Raw genomic sequence first — 16783 nt, forward strand, 5'->3', positions numbered from 1 at the left:
TGTAGTCAGCTGTTTTTGGATGGAGTGCTCTGTATATGTCTACTAGGTCCATCTCGTCCAGTTTTTCATTTAAGTCTACTATTTCTTTATTGACATTTTGTCTGGATGATCTATCCATTGCTGTAAGTGGGGTGTTAAGATCCCCTACTATTATTGTGTTGTTGTTGATTTCTCCTTTTACGTTTGTTAATAGTTGCTTTATGTAGATTGGTGCTCCTATGTTGGGTGCATATATATTTATAAGTGATATGTCTTCTTGATGGAGTGTCCCTTTTATCATTATATATTTCCCTTCTTTGTCTTTCTTAACCTGTTTTATCTTGAAGTCTACTTTGTCTGATATGAGTATGGCAACACCTGCTTTCTTTTGTTTGCCATTAGCTTGGAGTATTGTCTTCCAGCCTTTCACTCTGAGCCTGTGCTTGTCTTTAGTGCTAAGATGTGTTTCCTGAAGGCAGCATATTGTTGGGTCTTGCTTTTTAATCCATCCTGCTACTCTGTATCTTTTGATTGGAGAGTTCAATCCATTTATATTTAGGGTAATTGTTGATATATGAGGGCTTAATGTTGCTGTTTTGTCACTTATTTTCTGGTTCTTTTGCATTTCCTTTGTTTCTTGTCCCATTTGTTTTGGACTGCCAATTCAGTTTGATTGTTCTGTCTTATGACTCTTCTAGTTTTCTCTTTGTTTATCATATGTGGTTTTGTTTTGATTATTTGTTTAGTGGTTTCCTTGAGGTTTGGGCAAAAAATCTTGTGTATGAGATAGTCCATTATCTGATGGCCTCCTATTTCCTTATACTAAGTCAATTCAGTCACTTTCCTCTTCCCCTTCTAAGTTGTTCTTGTTATACCTTATTCTATCCTGTGTTGTGGCTGTGTGTTTACAGTGATGAGGTTAAATTTATTTTTGGTGAATTTCTTCCTTTGATCTTTGAATTTAGTATTTAAGTGGTTGCTAACCTATTCTGGTAAAGATCTACTATTTTTCTGAGTTTGTCTACCTACTTTCTCCTTGCTTCAAGCTTTGTGTTCCCTTTCTCTTCTTTTTTTCAGGCCTGAGGGCCTTCTTGAGTATTTCTTGTAGTGGGGGTCTCATGGCCATGAACTCCCTTAGCTTTTGTTTATCTGGGAGAGTTACTATTTCTCCATCATATTTGAAGGATATTTTTGCTGGATAGAGTATTCTTGACTGAAAGTTTTTGTCTTTCAGTATTTTGAATATATCATTCCAGTCTCTTCTAGCCTGTAAAGTTTCTGTTGAGAAATCTGCTGAGAGCCTGATGGGAGTTCCTTTGTACGTTATTTTTTGTTTTTGTCTAGCTGCCCTTAATATTGTTTCTTTGTCGTTGACCCTGGCTAGCCTTACCACTAGGTGTCGTGGTGAAGGCCTTTGTCTGTTAATATATATAGGTGTCCTGTTGGCTTCGCTTACTGGTATTTCCTGCTCCTTCCCCAGATTTGGGAAATTCTCAGCTATTGTTTCCTTGAATAGGCTCTCTGTTCCTCTTTCCCTCTCCTCTCCCTCAGGAATACCTATAATTCTTATGTTACATTTTCTAATAGAGTCAGATATTTCTCAGAGTCTTTCTTCATTTCTTTTTAGTCTTAGTTCTCTCTCCTCTTCCATCTGGAGTATATCTGTATTCCTATCCTCTAAAGTACTAATTCTTTCCTCCATATTGTCAGCTCTGTTCTTTAAAGATTCCACATTCTCCTTTATCTCCTCCATTGTGTTCTTCATCTCCATCAGCACTGATTGGTTTTTCTTTATGATTTCAATCTCTTTTGTGAAGAAACTCCTAATCTCATTGAATTGTTTGTCTGTGTTGTCTTGTATTTCGTTGAGTGTTTTTATGATAGCTATTTTGAAATCTCTGTCATTTAGTTTATGGATTTCTGTGTCTTCGGGGTTGATTTCTGGGTGCTTGTCATTTTGTTTCTGGTCTGGTGATTTCATATATTTTTGCATTGTGGTTCCTGTGTTGGTTTTGTTTTTCCTCATCTTGGAAATCTCTGGTTGCAATTTCCACCTGCCGCCACTGTCTGGTGGTAAAGGGCTGTGTAGTCTAAGTCCCCTGTGCTCTGCCCTGGTTTTTCTGCTGCGATCCGCAGTTTTTTTTTTTTTTTCCCCGCTGCGATCCACGGGTCCAGTCGTTTGGTCAGGTCTGCCGCGGATCGCTTGGTCTGGTCTGTCCCAGATCACTTGGTCTCGTCTGCCACAGATCGCTAGGTCTGGTCTGGTCGGTTGAGCTGCAGAGTCCGGTTTGCGGGGAGCAGGGAGCGCTCTCTTTTGGCCTCTGGGTCCCTGACGTGGGAGGCTTCTCGTTTGCCCCTCTTTATCCACTCTTTGGGGTGCTCAGATGTTGATGGTAGCCCTGTGGCTCCTCTGATTCCTCTGTGCGGGAGTTTCCCACTGGCTGAGAGAGTCCAAAGAGCCACGGTTTCCCTGCCGAGGTCCACCCCTCCCCCCTCTCTGGGAGCCACGCGGACCGGGATCGCTGATCTGATGGGGAGGGAGAGGAGTTCTCCTTACCTCTCCCCACTTCCTCCGGGGGCCCAGCACGTTCCGCTCTCAGATGTGCGGCAGTGTGGATCCCTCCGCTCTAGCTTTTCACTGTCTGGGATTCCGTTGTTGGTCTGTGACTGTTCCTTTTGTTGCATCTTGTCGGGGGAAGAGTTCACGGGAAAGCTCACTCTGCCATGATGCTAGCTCAAAAGTTTTAATTTTCATTTTTAATGAAATTTTTCAGTGGTCAGGTCGGATGTGGTATCTGTTAGAATTATTTAAGAAACATTCTTACTTTATACCTGGGATGATAATTACTTTTTAATATACTTTTCTTACTGTTTTCTTTGTTGATTATTTTTGCATGTATTGCTAGGTTGTATCCATAAAACAAAACATTTTTTATTATAATTTTTGAGAAATATTTATTTGATATCACTCATGGTGACTGCAGTTACGCTTTGTAAAGCTGACTTATTTCCTTACCACTCATTGTCTACCTTTTTTAGATCTAATACTTTTTTTCACATAGTATTTTACCCCTCATTATTTCTTTTCTCCATCAGCAATGAAAATAACTTTTCAGGATATTGTCTTGCTTGAATTGACCATTTAAAAAAATTATTTTATTCTAACTGGCCTACTATCGCACTTTTCAACAAGTTTATTTTTCCTATACTTACATTCTCTTGATTAGCTTTCTTCCAGTGTTTAGGCCAAATAACTTAGTGGATATGGTGAGATTACTTTAAAGAATTACATGGATTATTTTTTTCTGTTCTCACCACTACAATGAATGTATTTCTTTTCACTTTTTTTCTAATAAAGGCAACTTCCATGAATTATAAATTTTTATATTGTTTAGTAGTTTGTACGTTGGGCTTTTAACAAGAAAACTTTTAGTGAAATGCAGAAAAGTTAACTTATTTTTTCTAATAAGAACAGATGGTAACAGAATTTTAGTTGGCATCAGTGTTGTCAGATATTTTCACTTAGTTTCAGAAGTACAAATTAAATATGCAAGGTATCTATCATGACTGTGATATCTCAGCATAATTGAGATTATTAAAATGTATAAATAAATTGGTAGATGACATTTATATTTGGACCTATGTAATTAAATCTGCTTTCTCCGTTATTTATTGACAGATATGTTTAAAGGGTAAAGTACACATATTTAAATACTTAAATATCCAAGCATGTTGCAGAATGGATAAGAAGCCAGATTCTCTGGATCTTCCATCGTTGAGTAAAAGAATGCCCTCCCAGCCTCTCACAGACAGGTAATGTAATATTTTTACAGTCTCATTTCCTGATGATTGGTGTCTACTTTCGGTATAAAAGATATTTATTAATCTTGAGTATATTTGTTTAGACTGATTGGCCCAGTGTTAAAATCAATAATTGGCTGAAGTGAAATATCACCATCACAGAATGAACTTCTGGGATACTAGAATAAATTTGGGATTTTCACAAAAACTTAATTATCATTGAAGCTTTAGTAGTATAATGTAAATGTTTGACATTACAGTGCAGAAACACTAATTTCTCAGCACTTGACGACTGTTAATTTACTCCTGTGATCACTCTATTGTACATTTATAATAACAAATAGAATTTGACTTTGAACTGAGGTTAGTGGAAAAGCAAGACATTGGGGTAACTTTCTTCCTTTATTCATATTCTTTATATTCTTTATGTCTGGATCAAAGATGATTTATCATTGATGTTCTATATGATATTGATGTTCTGTATGATTTTCTCCTCATGAGATTTTGAAATGGTAGATTTGATATTCTGTTTTTAATTTATTCTTTCGAGATATAGATTGGTCTGAAAGATTTTAGAAAACATAGTTCCATCCAGAGACTATGCCCCTGCCTAAAATATTTAAAGGTTTGCTATTGTATTTATGACAAAGTTTAGACTACTTGGAATGGCAGTATAGTGCTGTTGTTAACAGTACAATTTCTTGAATTCCCAAATAGGACTTTTTCTTGAATATTTCTATTGTCTAAGTAGAATTAAATATCTAAACATTAAATTTAATTCCTAAAGATTATTTTGTTTGACATGAATGGTTGTACACCAAATAGGTCTACAAAAATTAGACTTAATTCATATCCTAATCCCTATTAGTCTGCTTTATATTTATTTAAAAATGAATTTACTGGGGCCGGCCCGGTGGTGCAAGCGGTTAAGTGCGCGCGCTCCGCTGCGGCGGCCCGGGGTTCGCTGGTTCGGATGCCGGGCGCGCACCGACGCACTGCTTGGCAAGCCATGCTGTGGCGGCGTCCCATATAAAGTGGAGGAAGATGGGCACAGATGTTAGCCCAGGGCCGTCTTCCTCAGCAAAAAAAGAGGAGGATTGGCGGATGTTAGCACAGGGCTGATCTCCTCACAAAAAAAAAAAAAAAAAAAAAAAATGAATTTACTTTAGTAACAGCATTCATTATATTAGTCATTTATTTCTTTTACAAATATTGAGTGCCTACTGGTAGGTTCTGGGTATATTTTGTTGAATGACATACACATTGTTCTCGGCCCTCATGGAACTCACAGTCTAGTGCAGGAGGAGTCAGTCAATAAACAAAGCAAGGAAATATAATACACACAGACACACATATAGTTTCAAGTTGTAGTGACTGCTATGAAGGAAAGGAACATGTTTCAGGAGTACGGTCAGGGAATGTATCTTTGGGAAGTTGAGGTTTTAAGTCAAGACCTTAAAGGAGAAAAGCTAGCTGTGTAAAGAGCGGGAGGAAGAGCATTTAAGGCAGAAAGAATGACATGTGCTAAGGCCTTAAATTAGGAAGAACTTGGTGTGTTAAGTGAAAGGCCAGTGTGGTTGGAGCAGAGTGGCTGAAGGGGAGAGTGGTGCAAGTTGATTTTGGAGAGAGGCAAGGCTCACGTCATGTGGGGGCTTTGGAGGCTGTGGTAAAGAGTTTGAGTTCAGTGGCAAGTTATTGGACATTTATAAGTAAGGGGATAACATGATCTAATTTATGTTAAAAAAAAAAACTATTTTGGCTCTTATAGGGAGAATAGATTGGAAGTAAACAAAAGGAGAAGCACAGGGACTAGTTAGTACTGCCTAGAGATCAACAGGTCTTGAATAGGGTGATTGCAGTAGAGATGAAAAGGAGTAGACAGAATTGAAATATATTTTGGAGATGGTCTCTAGCAGTGCCATCCAAGAGAAATGTAATGTAAGCCACATATGTAATTTTAAATTTTCTTGTAGTCCATTAAAAAAAAAAGTAAAAAATAAACAGGTGAAATTAATTTTAATAAGGTGTTATTTAACTCAGTATATCCAAAATACTATTTCAACATGTAATTAAATATAAAAATTTGTGAGTTATTTCACATTCTTTTTCTTCCTATTAAATCTTTGAAATCTGGTGTGTATTTTACATCTACAGCACGTCTCAATTTGGACTAGCACAGTTCAGGTGGTCAATAACCATATATGGCTAGTGGCTACTGTATTGGACAGTGCGGGTCAATAGAGTTTACTTAAGAGTTGGCTCTTGGGTGTGCTAATCTCTCCCTTGCAGCTGGTATTGAACTACTTAGAAACTTCTCGTATGTACTTTCCACTTATGCCCTTGGCTATATGATTCTTAATACCTAGGAAACCCTTCCATGCCTTGACTATTTTGTATACTCTTTATTCTACATAGATAGACATGACACTAGTTAAGTATATCACCTCTTGGAGTCAGACATATTATGCCCGTGAAGCCCTTCTCTGATTCTTAATAATTGCATGTCCTTGTGTCATAATGTCTTTGGTCTTCAGTTTTCTTATATGTGAAAAGGAAAATACTCGTATGGATGTTGTCAGGATTAAATGAAATAATGTATATACAATACTTAACAGAATGCCTTACCCATAATGATTCCTCAACAAATAGCTTATTATTATCGTTGTCATCTATTACAAGTACACGGATGTTTTGTAGTATAGTACATGATGTATTATTGGAGTCAGATGGATTTCGGCTCTAATCATGGTTTAATCTCTTAATTCCTCTGTTGCCTAAGTTATTTAATCTCTCTGAGCCTGTTTCTTTATTTAAAATGTTAACAATACCCATTTCATAAGCTTGTTCTGAGAATTAAATGTGTGCTTGGCAACTAGTTCAATAACTGATACTGAGTAAATGTTATAATTTTTCCCTTTGGCAAATTAACTTTTATAAGCTTTATTATAATCATTTATAAAAAGAGATAATAATGCATAAATTGAAGAATGTAAGGATTTTAAATAAAATATGAGGTGTACCTGGTACGGTACCTAACAGTTTAGACACTCAACAAATGCTAGCAATTATTGTCTTTGCATCCTTCAAGACTAAGCTCAAATGCCACTTTCTTGGGTGAGGTCTTTCCTAGGAGAATAAAGAAATCTCTCTTTTCTCATAGCACTTTATATTTACCTTTGTTAAAGACTTCAAAACATATAAACATACTCACTTCCCTCTGGGCTGAGAGCCCTTTGAGGTCATACATGTTTTAAGTCATCTCATCTGATTTCAGAAGTTCAGCATAGTACCTGACACTTGGTAATTGCTTCCCTAAGTTTATTGATATATTCCTGAAAAGTATAAAAATCAGTACTTAGGAAGAAAATATAGCATAGTGATTAAAATCAGGGAACTTTAGTGTTAGATAATCTTGGAATCAAATTTAGATTCCTATTTGCAAGTTGTGTGTCATTGGTAAGTTGTTCAATCCCTCCTGGCCTCAGTTTCCTCATTTCAGTCTCTTCAGTAAAATGATAAAACACCAACAACCTGCTAGAGTTTTCACAAGGAATGTATAAGGTATTGTTTTTAAAGCACTTAGCCCAATTTCTGGCACATAATAAGTCGTCAATGTAGAGTGTATGGTAATTTTGCAAATTAAAGTGAAAAATGCTTTGTAACCTGGGTGGTATGCTTTGTAATTCCGAAATTTGCAAGGACAGCTCTTTCCTTACACCAAAACAATTGTTTGTTGAATGCTTTGTAGACTTCTTTTTTTGCATTTCCTCTTTTCTTAATTATTAAATGGGCATTATTTATAAAGCTAAAGAATGTTTTTAAGAACTAATGAAGAAGAAACTGAATTAAAGTTAAAAAAATTTTAACGTTCTATGGTCAAATTTGTCAAATCAATGAGAAAAATGGAAAGGTCTTTTATCAAGATGATTTTCTAGCGGGGCTATCTGCTTTTCTGAATCTCTCAGGAGAAATAATAGGCTATTGTTAACAATTGACACTTTTCAACAGAGCTCATGAAGGAAAAATATTGCATGAAGAACATGAGTATAGCGTTTTGTAGGAAGATTTTTGATATTTTCCCCCTCATGTCCTTAAGGATCTTACACATCAAAAATATGTATTCTGTATTATCTAGGGAAATTTTAGGTCAAGTCTGTATTATCTATTTAAGAAGAAAACCCTAACTGCCCTTAGAATTTCTATTTCCATAGTATGGAAGATTTTTATCCAAATAAAAATCATGGCCCTGACTCTGGAATTGGAAGTGATAATGGCGAGAAACGATTATCTACAACAGAAGTGAGTCTTTTCCATTGCTGATCTATTTTATTTTAAAATTTCATTAGAGCTTTAAAATAGACACTTGCAGACACTTGATTTATTTTGCTTAAAAATATGATCATCATTGCAATTTATGACTTCAAATGAAAAAAGGACATGCACATTTTTAAAAGCAGAACAGTAAATCTTAGCATATTAACTTTTGGTTTGAAAACTAGAGATCTAAAGCAGATATCCTATACTTCATATGTGAAATTAAAGCTACTTAATCCTTATCATACATTTAAAATGCCTCATTTGTACTTTGTGCTTATTCCTTTCAGCCATCAGATGATGACACTATCAGCCTTCACTCTCAAGTCTCAGAATCAAATAGAGAGCAGGCATCAAGAAATGACAGTCACTCAATAGGAAGTAAACCTGATTCTCAGAAAGGTAATTCGTATGGTATCTGCTATTTTTATTTCATGTACATAGCCCTTATTAAAAATGGATCTTTTATTAAAAATCGGCTTTGAAAAATTATGGTATCTTTGGCCAACTCTTTTATTGAGAAAATATACTTCTAAGTGCTGCAGTGTCACAGCACACTGTTTGCTGTTCATATTTTCTAATAAATATTAATCTATACTTAGACCAGGAAGTGTATGATTTTATTGACCCCCACACAGAAGATGTAGCAGTCCATGAACAAGGAGATGCACATATTGGATCATTTGTCTCTTTCCTTAAGGTAAAGAAAACTTGAAACAAATACTAATAACATGTTCTCCTTGATCTCATAAAGATGAACCATACAATTTAAAATAACTTTCTTTTGTATAAGGGAAAAGAAAAAGGTCCTGAAAAATCTCAGAAAAATGAAGAATTAGGAGATGAAAAAAGGTAAGCCACACGAATTCTCAAATTGCAATGTTACTTATAAGTACATGAAATATTTGTTAGATATTCTTACCTGAAAGAGTACTTGAAAGAATGTAATATTTTTGTTCGTTTGCCTGTTATGTTCAAATAGTTAATTTGTAAATACTTCTGTCTGCATTTCTCAATTAAACTGAAAATTATAGTAAGAATTAAGTTGAGTGTAGTATATACACTGTTTTTTCCCCAAAAGTGTAATAATAATGTCTCCTATTATTCTTACTGAGGAGGACTGTACTTTCACATGCATTGCTTCATTTGAGCTATTTAACAACTCTTTAAAATAGATGATGTTGGGCCGGCCCCGTGGCTTAGTGGTTAAGTGCGCACGCTCCGCTACTGGCGGCCCGGGTTCGGATCCCGGGCGCACACTGACGCACCGCTTCTCCGGCCATGCTGAGGCCGTGTCCAACATACAGCAACTAGAAGGATGTGCAGCTATGACATACAACTATCTACTGGGGCTTTGGGGAAAAAAAGGAGGAGGATTGGCAATAGATGTTAGCTCAGAGCCAGTCTTCCTCAGCAAAAAGAGGAGGATTAGCATGGATGTTAGCTCAGGGCTGATCTTCCTCACACACACACACACACACACACACACACACACACACACACACACACACACACACACACAAAAGATTAAAATAGATGGTGTTGACGTCATTTGACCAATAAGGAAACTGAGACCTGAAGTTTCAAATGCCTGGAACTCAGGTGTTCTGACTCTTGGTCTAATACACTTTCCATTTCATCAGACTGGTTATGGTAATTTTAAGGGTATTTATTTCAGTATTTTTGTTAAAATAATTGTACTTTGGATCTTTTCTGTACCATTTATATTATGAAATCATGGAATATGACCCACCACATTTTTCAGTTACTCTTTCAAGTTGCTTCGTAGCTGCAGGAGGAAGGAAAGGAGCATTTGTTGAATACCTATCATGTACCAGGATCTGTGCTCCATGCTTTCCCATGTTTCTTATTTACTCTTCACTAAATCCTGCAGGGTAGATATTGTCCTCATTTTTACAGATGAGGAAGGTGAAGCTTAGAGACTCTAAAGTTTCTTGCCTAGAACCACTCCGATAGCGTCCACTAGAATCTAGAGTGTGAACCTAGCTCTCTCTGATCCCCAAGCTTTTCTCTTTTCTCTACATTGTGCTTCCTCCAAATGACTTCATTGGTAACTTTTTAAGCAGTCATTAATTAGTCATCTCTGGTACCCCATAAGGAGGTACATTGCTTTGTCTTGTACTCTTTATATTTCATTCTTCTCTTTCTTTCTCACCTTATCTCATGAGGACAGTTTCCTAAACTTGAGAGTCACCAGTGGCATGCAAGATAGGGTAAAGATACAAAGTATTAGGATTTGATACTGTTTTTTAAATATCTTTGGGATAAAATTATTCGAGTTTAGAGAACAATTTATTTTAAAATTTGTTTTCTTTGAATGATAAAAATTATATATTTTAATGAGTATTTTTCAGCAAATTTACCAATCTTATCTGAACCTATTTTGCATTTTCTCTTCTTAAACATTTTACATAGAGATTTTAAAAATCAAAATGAATAAATTGGTGGGGCCGGCCCGGTGGCGCAAGCGGTTAAGTACGCGCACTCTGCTGCGGCGGCCCAGGGTTCGCCGGTTCGGATCCCAGGCGCGCACCAACGCACCGCTTGTCAGGCCATGCTGTGGCGGGGTCCCATATAAAGTGGAGGAGGATGGGCATGGATGTTAGCCCGGGGCCAGTCTTCCTCAGCAAAAAGAGGAGGATTGGCAGATGTTAGCTCAGGGCTGGTCTCCCTCACAAAAAAAAAAAAAAAAGAATAAATTGGTAAAAGCAGAGTGGTTTAATAAAATGAGAAATTTTCATACCATTTTATAATTATTCATAGAAGCAGGCTATATAGAGCTCTGCAGTCCTCATTATACTCAAGACTGGGAGTCTGCATTGTTAAATTACTATGGCTATTACACATTTCAGAAATTACAAAATGATAATACAGTTCACTTTGTTAGCCATTAATTATATTAATATAGCCAATATGCCACATTTCCTATTGAATAGAGAGGATAGATATGTTTTTATGTTCCTTAAATATTCCTTATTTCTTATTTTAATGTTTTAAATACAAGAACATTAGGATTTTGGCTTTCACATGGAATTAAGAACAAAAAATGGTTTCTACTTCTGGAAACTGGCGTAAAATATCATCTGCCTTACTTTTTGGATAACTATGTTTGTGTCGCCTTTCAGACTTGGGAAAGAACAGTTACTTGCAGAGGAAGAGGATGGTGATTTGAAGGAAGTAACTGATTTGAGGAAAATAGCCGCTCAGTTATTGCAGCAAGAACAAAAGAACAGGTATCTTTTTCAGTAACGAGATTTAAATAGGCAAATTTTGTAATCATTAAATCTGGTTATTTAAAAATTATCAAATAAAGTATATGAAGTTTTCAGTAAACAAAAGGACCATCTTAAGATCTATTTCAAGAGATTAACTACTAAAAAACAATAGGAGATACTTAGGAGAGACATGTAAAGTTATATATACAATTAACAGAATACTTTATACTCATATAATCATTATATTTAACTATTGCTTAGGTATCTCCTTTTTATTCCTATGTGCTAAGTAATAATAACTGATTTATTTGTTGCTACTCATTTTAGCTCACAATAGCATTAGATACGTCATAGGCATTTTTTTCTGAGTACATGTTATAGGTATGTAGTGTGCTTTTTATCAGATTCCAAATTACTTGGGGTATGTGTAAACTCCTTAGAATTGAATTGAATTATATAAAGGTTGATTGAATCAGCGTGATGATTTGAGGGTCACAGGTTCACTTTGGTGTGTTTCTTGGTCAATGAGCATTTCTCCTTCTGGCGAGGCTTTCGAATGAATGTAAAAGCAGTGCCAGTCCATTTTTAGTACAGAGAAAGTTCCGTGTGCTGCTGAGGGTCAACTGTTATTGCCATCTTCATGTACTAAGAGTACTACATTTATAGTTTTGAAATAAAGAAGATCTGAGATGTTTTTTGTTTTGAGAAAATTAAAAGAATAATTTCGGTACATTTAATGTGGATAACTAATAAGTATTTTACTTCACTTATTCAAAACCATAAATATTTATGGATCACATGACCATGTTTTGGGATGTTTAAAATTTAAGTATACTGGCATTTGCTTAAATATACTTGGAAAAACAGTTACTTGTAAAACTTATCAAATGACAAATGTGTCGTTTTAGGGGCCAATATTTTTTTCTAAATAGTCACTAAATATCTTTTTTTTTCGCACAGCTACTACATTTATAGAATTAAAAACCATACTAGAAAATATCACTCATCTTTATCCCTTTATGTTCTAATGTATCCTCATTCCCAGTTCACATTTTTCTTCTACCATAACTTTCTGTCATCCTTTTCTGTGAAGTTTATCTTGTAATCTTTTCCTGTGATTCTTTTCTGATGGGCCTTTTTTTTAATTGGCTACTTAAGAGGTTGTGTGTATTTTTCCCCCTCCAATATAATCAAAATATTGATCGTCCCTATAGTGTAAGAGGTTTGAGGAAGCAAGCCACCACCCGCTCTGTGTAGTTTAAAAAATAGTAGAGTTTCTATGTCCTCTACCTGGCAGGTGAAAGAATTGTATTGATCATTATGAGCAGAGAATATTGATTTTGTAAGAACCCACAACAATATCCATTTCTCTCATTTTGTTAGGAATGGCATTTGAGTGCATAATTTTAGATTTTAGCATTGCCATGTATGATATTTCTATATTTTCAATTTTCTACTATTGTATTTGTTTTTCATCTATCTCTGTGACTGGAATTATTTTTTCTAGCCTAGATACAACATCAAATGATGTTTCATAGGTCTTGTTTTTGTGACAGTTTTGTAATCAGTACAAAAGAGCACCTAGCACTGTGCCTTATACATAGTAGGTACTCAGTAATACTGTCATTGGTTAATTGGTTGCCTAAAATGAGATCAACAAATTTTAAGCTAATAGGAGCCATTAATTTAGTTAATATGTTCTCTCTAAATAACTTTTGTTATTTTGTGAGATGTATGCAAAAGTAATTTCTTTCTCTGATGTTTCTCTTCTTTATCCTCCTTTTCAGATGTTAGTGCATATGAATATAAGATCTTTTTAGATTAAATATTAATATGCAGTGACATTAATGTAATAATTACGTGTAACTTTTGAAGGCATTAAAATACTTATGATATCTGGTCATAAAATAAGCACATTTTACTTTTAAAATTTATAATTTATAGACAATTTATATTAGATCCCTAGCCAGTTCTCTTAATGGCTGAACTTAAAATGATTTCAGAAATTTTTAATACTGAATCTAGTATTAAATGCTCTCTTCCCTCCTTCTAAAATATGCTGCTATCGCTCACATCTCTTAGATGTAGATAATTAACATTTTTTGTTTACTGTTACAATACTTGAAATTGAATGAGTCCAAAAAATCAAAGGTAATCTTGTATAAAAATATATCCTTTAGAGGATTTGATGTAATTTGTACCTTCTTTAGTTGTCGATTTTCCCTTTCACACTATACTGTGTTTTAGATTCCAACTTTTTAAATGAAGAATCTGAAATGCTATTTCAAATTGGAAGTCAACTAGGAGTTGTAACATTTCTTTTTAGGTTTTATCACAATCATTGTAATGTTTTTGTTTGTTCTTAGTCTTGATTTAAAATAATTTATCTGGAGTAAGATTACTCTTGCATATCAGGAGGTACTACCTAGGTCTTCTACTTTGATGGTATTTACTACTTAACTGTTCTTTAGCTAGCTACTAGCCAAAGGTAAATGCAGTGTTGGCTCTCAGCTAAAAGAAGCCATGCATGCACACCAAAATTAGAGGCAATTAAAAAACTACTTATGTTGAGTTCAGTGATGATTTTCTTAAAGCAGCTTTGCCACTTGTTTAGTTCATACCACTTTAAAAAATATCTTTGATTCTTTAGGAAATTTTATACTAGTACTTGGTGGATGAAACTCTCCTAGGAAAGTAGCAAGAGGATATTACACAGAATTAATAATCAAAGAGGGTGGGAAAAGAGATGAGCAAATAAACCATCAAGTAGATAACTCACAAGCGCTTAAAGTCTGAAGGCTAGTATTTAGAAGACTTCCCTCTCTTTGTCTGATTGAGATGCTTAGATTAAGCTACTTTCTATTGACAGTTTATTGTTGAATTTTTAAAAGCTAATCTGTATTCCCCTTGTCAAAATATTGGATTATTTCTACTCGTATTTGAGTGTATTAAGTCCCCCTGAATCAGTCAGTGACCTTGTCTGTATTAAAATAGCTATTCCACAAGTCCTAATTTTACCTTCACTATACTTTTGGAAATTAAAAAAAAAAAAACTATCATCTTAAAAAATCATTATCTTAAAAATAATGTTACTCTGTAAATTATTTAGCCAATTATTCAAATTTCTACCAACCTATCTATGTGTATGAGTATTAGAGAAGTGGCTACTGCTCTTTTTCTTCTACTTTCTTATTATGTGGCTTAATAAGTAGATATTTAGCTTCTTATTATGTGGCTTAATAAATAGATCTTTAGGTGGCTTCTTAAAATTTGTTTGGTTATCATCCTAAAGAAAGGATTACAATGTATGTGGGCTTTTGCAATGAATAGCTTCATTTGACTGGTTCCTATTGCATACTCATTCCTGCTGACTTATTCCATAGTATTTTCTATTATGACTTTCCTTTTAATAATTATTTTATTTGCTTATAGGTGTGTCCTGAAAGTTTTTACTTATTGTGGAAAGATGTGCTTCTGAGTACTATGTAATATAGCTAAATAAAAAAAAAACTAATTATGAAAAGATATTAAAGTATGGTTAAGGGTCATGGAAAGCAAAATCAGATTTGGAGAAGTTTATTATTTTGGTTTAGAATTATAGAAATTATCTACATTACCTGTTCCACGTGATTTTTTTTTTTTCTGATCATATGTACACTCTAATTTGAGGAGCATCATGTTAACCTCTAGCTTGTTATAACTAATTAGATAGTTCTCTCAACTCTTGGAATCTATCCATTTTTTTCTTTTCTGCTTGCTTTACTAATGACTTCCCTCTCGTCTCCCAAAACATCTTACTTCTCCCATCTTTTGGTTTGGTTGATGTACGTGAAATGTGAATACAGATGGAGGCCTTTATGTTATAGAGCATCATTCAGTGAAAGACTCTTCCAGAGGACCAGAGCAGCAGGACGTGCATCAAGGTATCTAGAGTTTGTAGAAGCCTTAAGTATTAAGGGGCAGGTTGATGTAGCTGAATTGTTTAGTCTTTTACTTAAAATGCAGTACTGGTAACTGGAATAGGGAAGTGTGTTAATAATCTAGAATAGATATTTAGATAAAACAGATGTTTATTTTGATTATCACAGAGTAAAACATTAAATATCAGCGTCCGCAGCAAAATTTGACAGGAAAATTCTCAGGTGCATAAAATATATTTTATAGATAAGTGGATCTCAACTTTTTTTCCTTTCTGCTCCAATATGACTCATACATATCAGTAATCACAATGCTAGTGAGAGTGGTATGGGGAGAATCCAGAATTTACTATAGAGTGTTGTAGTTTGACCAGCCCCCACCCTGGGAATAATTCTGACGTTCCCCCCCAGGATAGTACACACTGCTATGTCTCCTTTTTTTAAATCACTCTTTAGAGATGTATTTTTTCCTAATAGTCTTGGATATTTTATTACCTCAGTTCTTCTGCACTTGGGGATTCAGTGCAGTTTTAGTGTATGCCCATACAAAGAAGAATAAGGTGTCATTAATCTTGAAATTGTTTGGTGCAAAGCTACACTGCTTTGTCTATGATACTTGTCCTTTGCCCCTCACTGTGCCTTCGTCCTGGTGAGGCTCTACTAAATCCAAGGTAGTGAAGACACCGGGGTGATGGAAATTGGTTTCTTTATGTTAACCATCTTTCTGTAATTACCAGCTTATTTCATTATGTATTTTAGTAGTCAATATGTAGCTTTAATTTGAAATTATTTTCTATATTCTTCTGATAGTTGACATCTGAAGATTTTATTTTGAATAAAAGGCAGATATTTTACTCCTTATAAAACTAAACTTTAAAATTGAACATTAGGGGCCGGCCCCATGGCATAGCGGTTAAGTGTGCACATTCTGCTGCTGGTGACCCAGGTTTGGATCCTAGGCGCGCAGCGACGCACCACTTGTCAGGCCATGCTGTGGTGGCGTCCCACATAAAATGGAGGAAGATGGGCACAGATGTTAGCTCAGGGCCAGTCTTCCTTGGCAAAGAGAGGAGGATTGGCATGGATGTTAGGTCAGGGCTGATCTTTCTCACACACACACACAAAATAAATAAAAAATAAATAAAATAAAATAGAAAATTAAGTTACATTTCTATCTATAGTAAATAGATAAATACTAAGAACTCTTAAATATGTTAATTACTTATGTTAAAGAAAGATAGTTAATAATTCATTACTTTTGACTTTGAGATTAATACTTAGAATTATGTAAAATTATGGACAAATGGTTCTGTCATACAATGCTTTATCGTCCTTTATTTTTTCTTTTTTTGGTTTTCTTTGAATACTGTCTCACTTGGTTATTAAAACTTTAATAAACTTGTGTTTTTTTTTAAAGAATTGAACTTTAGCACTGGCTTTGCATTTAGAATTAAGGTTTATTATTTGGCTTTTGGCAAAATGATTATGTATTACATCAACATAACCCTATCATTTGCTGTGTTGGGAAAACTAAAT

General features: G+C 34.9%; 1 protein-coding gene across 6 annotated transcripts in view; it reads left to right on the top strand.

The window, feature by feature from the left end:
* Window positions 1-16783, top strand: part of LRCH2 (leucine rich repeats and calponin homology domain containing 2) — a 102035-nt gene that overhangs the window by 45160 nt on the left and 40092 nt on the right. For 3 of the 6 annotated variants that reach the window (XM_004440509.3, XM_004440510.3, XM_087426459.1), the window contains exons 6-11: window positions 3659-3792; window positions 7992-8079; window positions 8385-8496; window positions 8697-8794; window positions 8888-8946; window positions 11241-11348. In XM_004440509.3, the coding sequence (XP_004440566.2) occupies window positions 3659-3792; window positions 7992-8079; window positions 8385-8496; window positions 8697-8794; window positions 8888-8946; window positions 11241-11348 (599 nt within the window). Of the gene's footprint in view, window positions 1-3658; window positions 3793-7991; window positions 8080-8384; window positions 8497-8696; window positions 8795-8887; window positions 8947-11240; window positions 11349-15175; window positions 15254-16783 lie in introns of all 6 variants that reach the window. The other 3 variants (XM_087426456.1, XM_087426458.1, XM_087426457.1) reach the window with 2 other exon arrangements.

This window comes from Ceratotherium simum, chromosome X (assembly GCF_057802395.1).
Source record: "Ceratotherium simum simum isolate JZ-2026a chromosome X, ASM5780239v1, whole genome shotgun sequence".
Classification (NCBI taxonomy): Eukaryota; Metazoa; Chordata; class Mammalia; order Perissodactyla; family Rhinocerotidae; genus Ceratotherium; species Ceratotherium simum.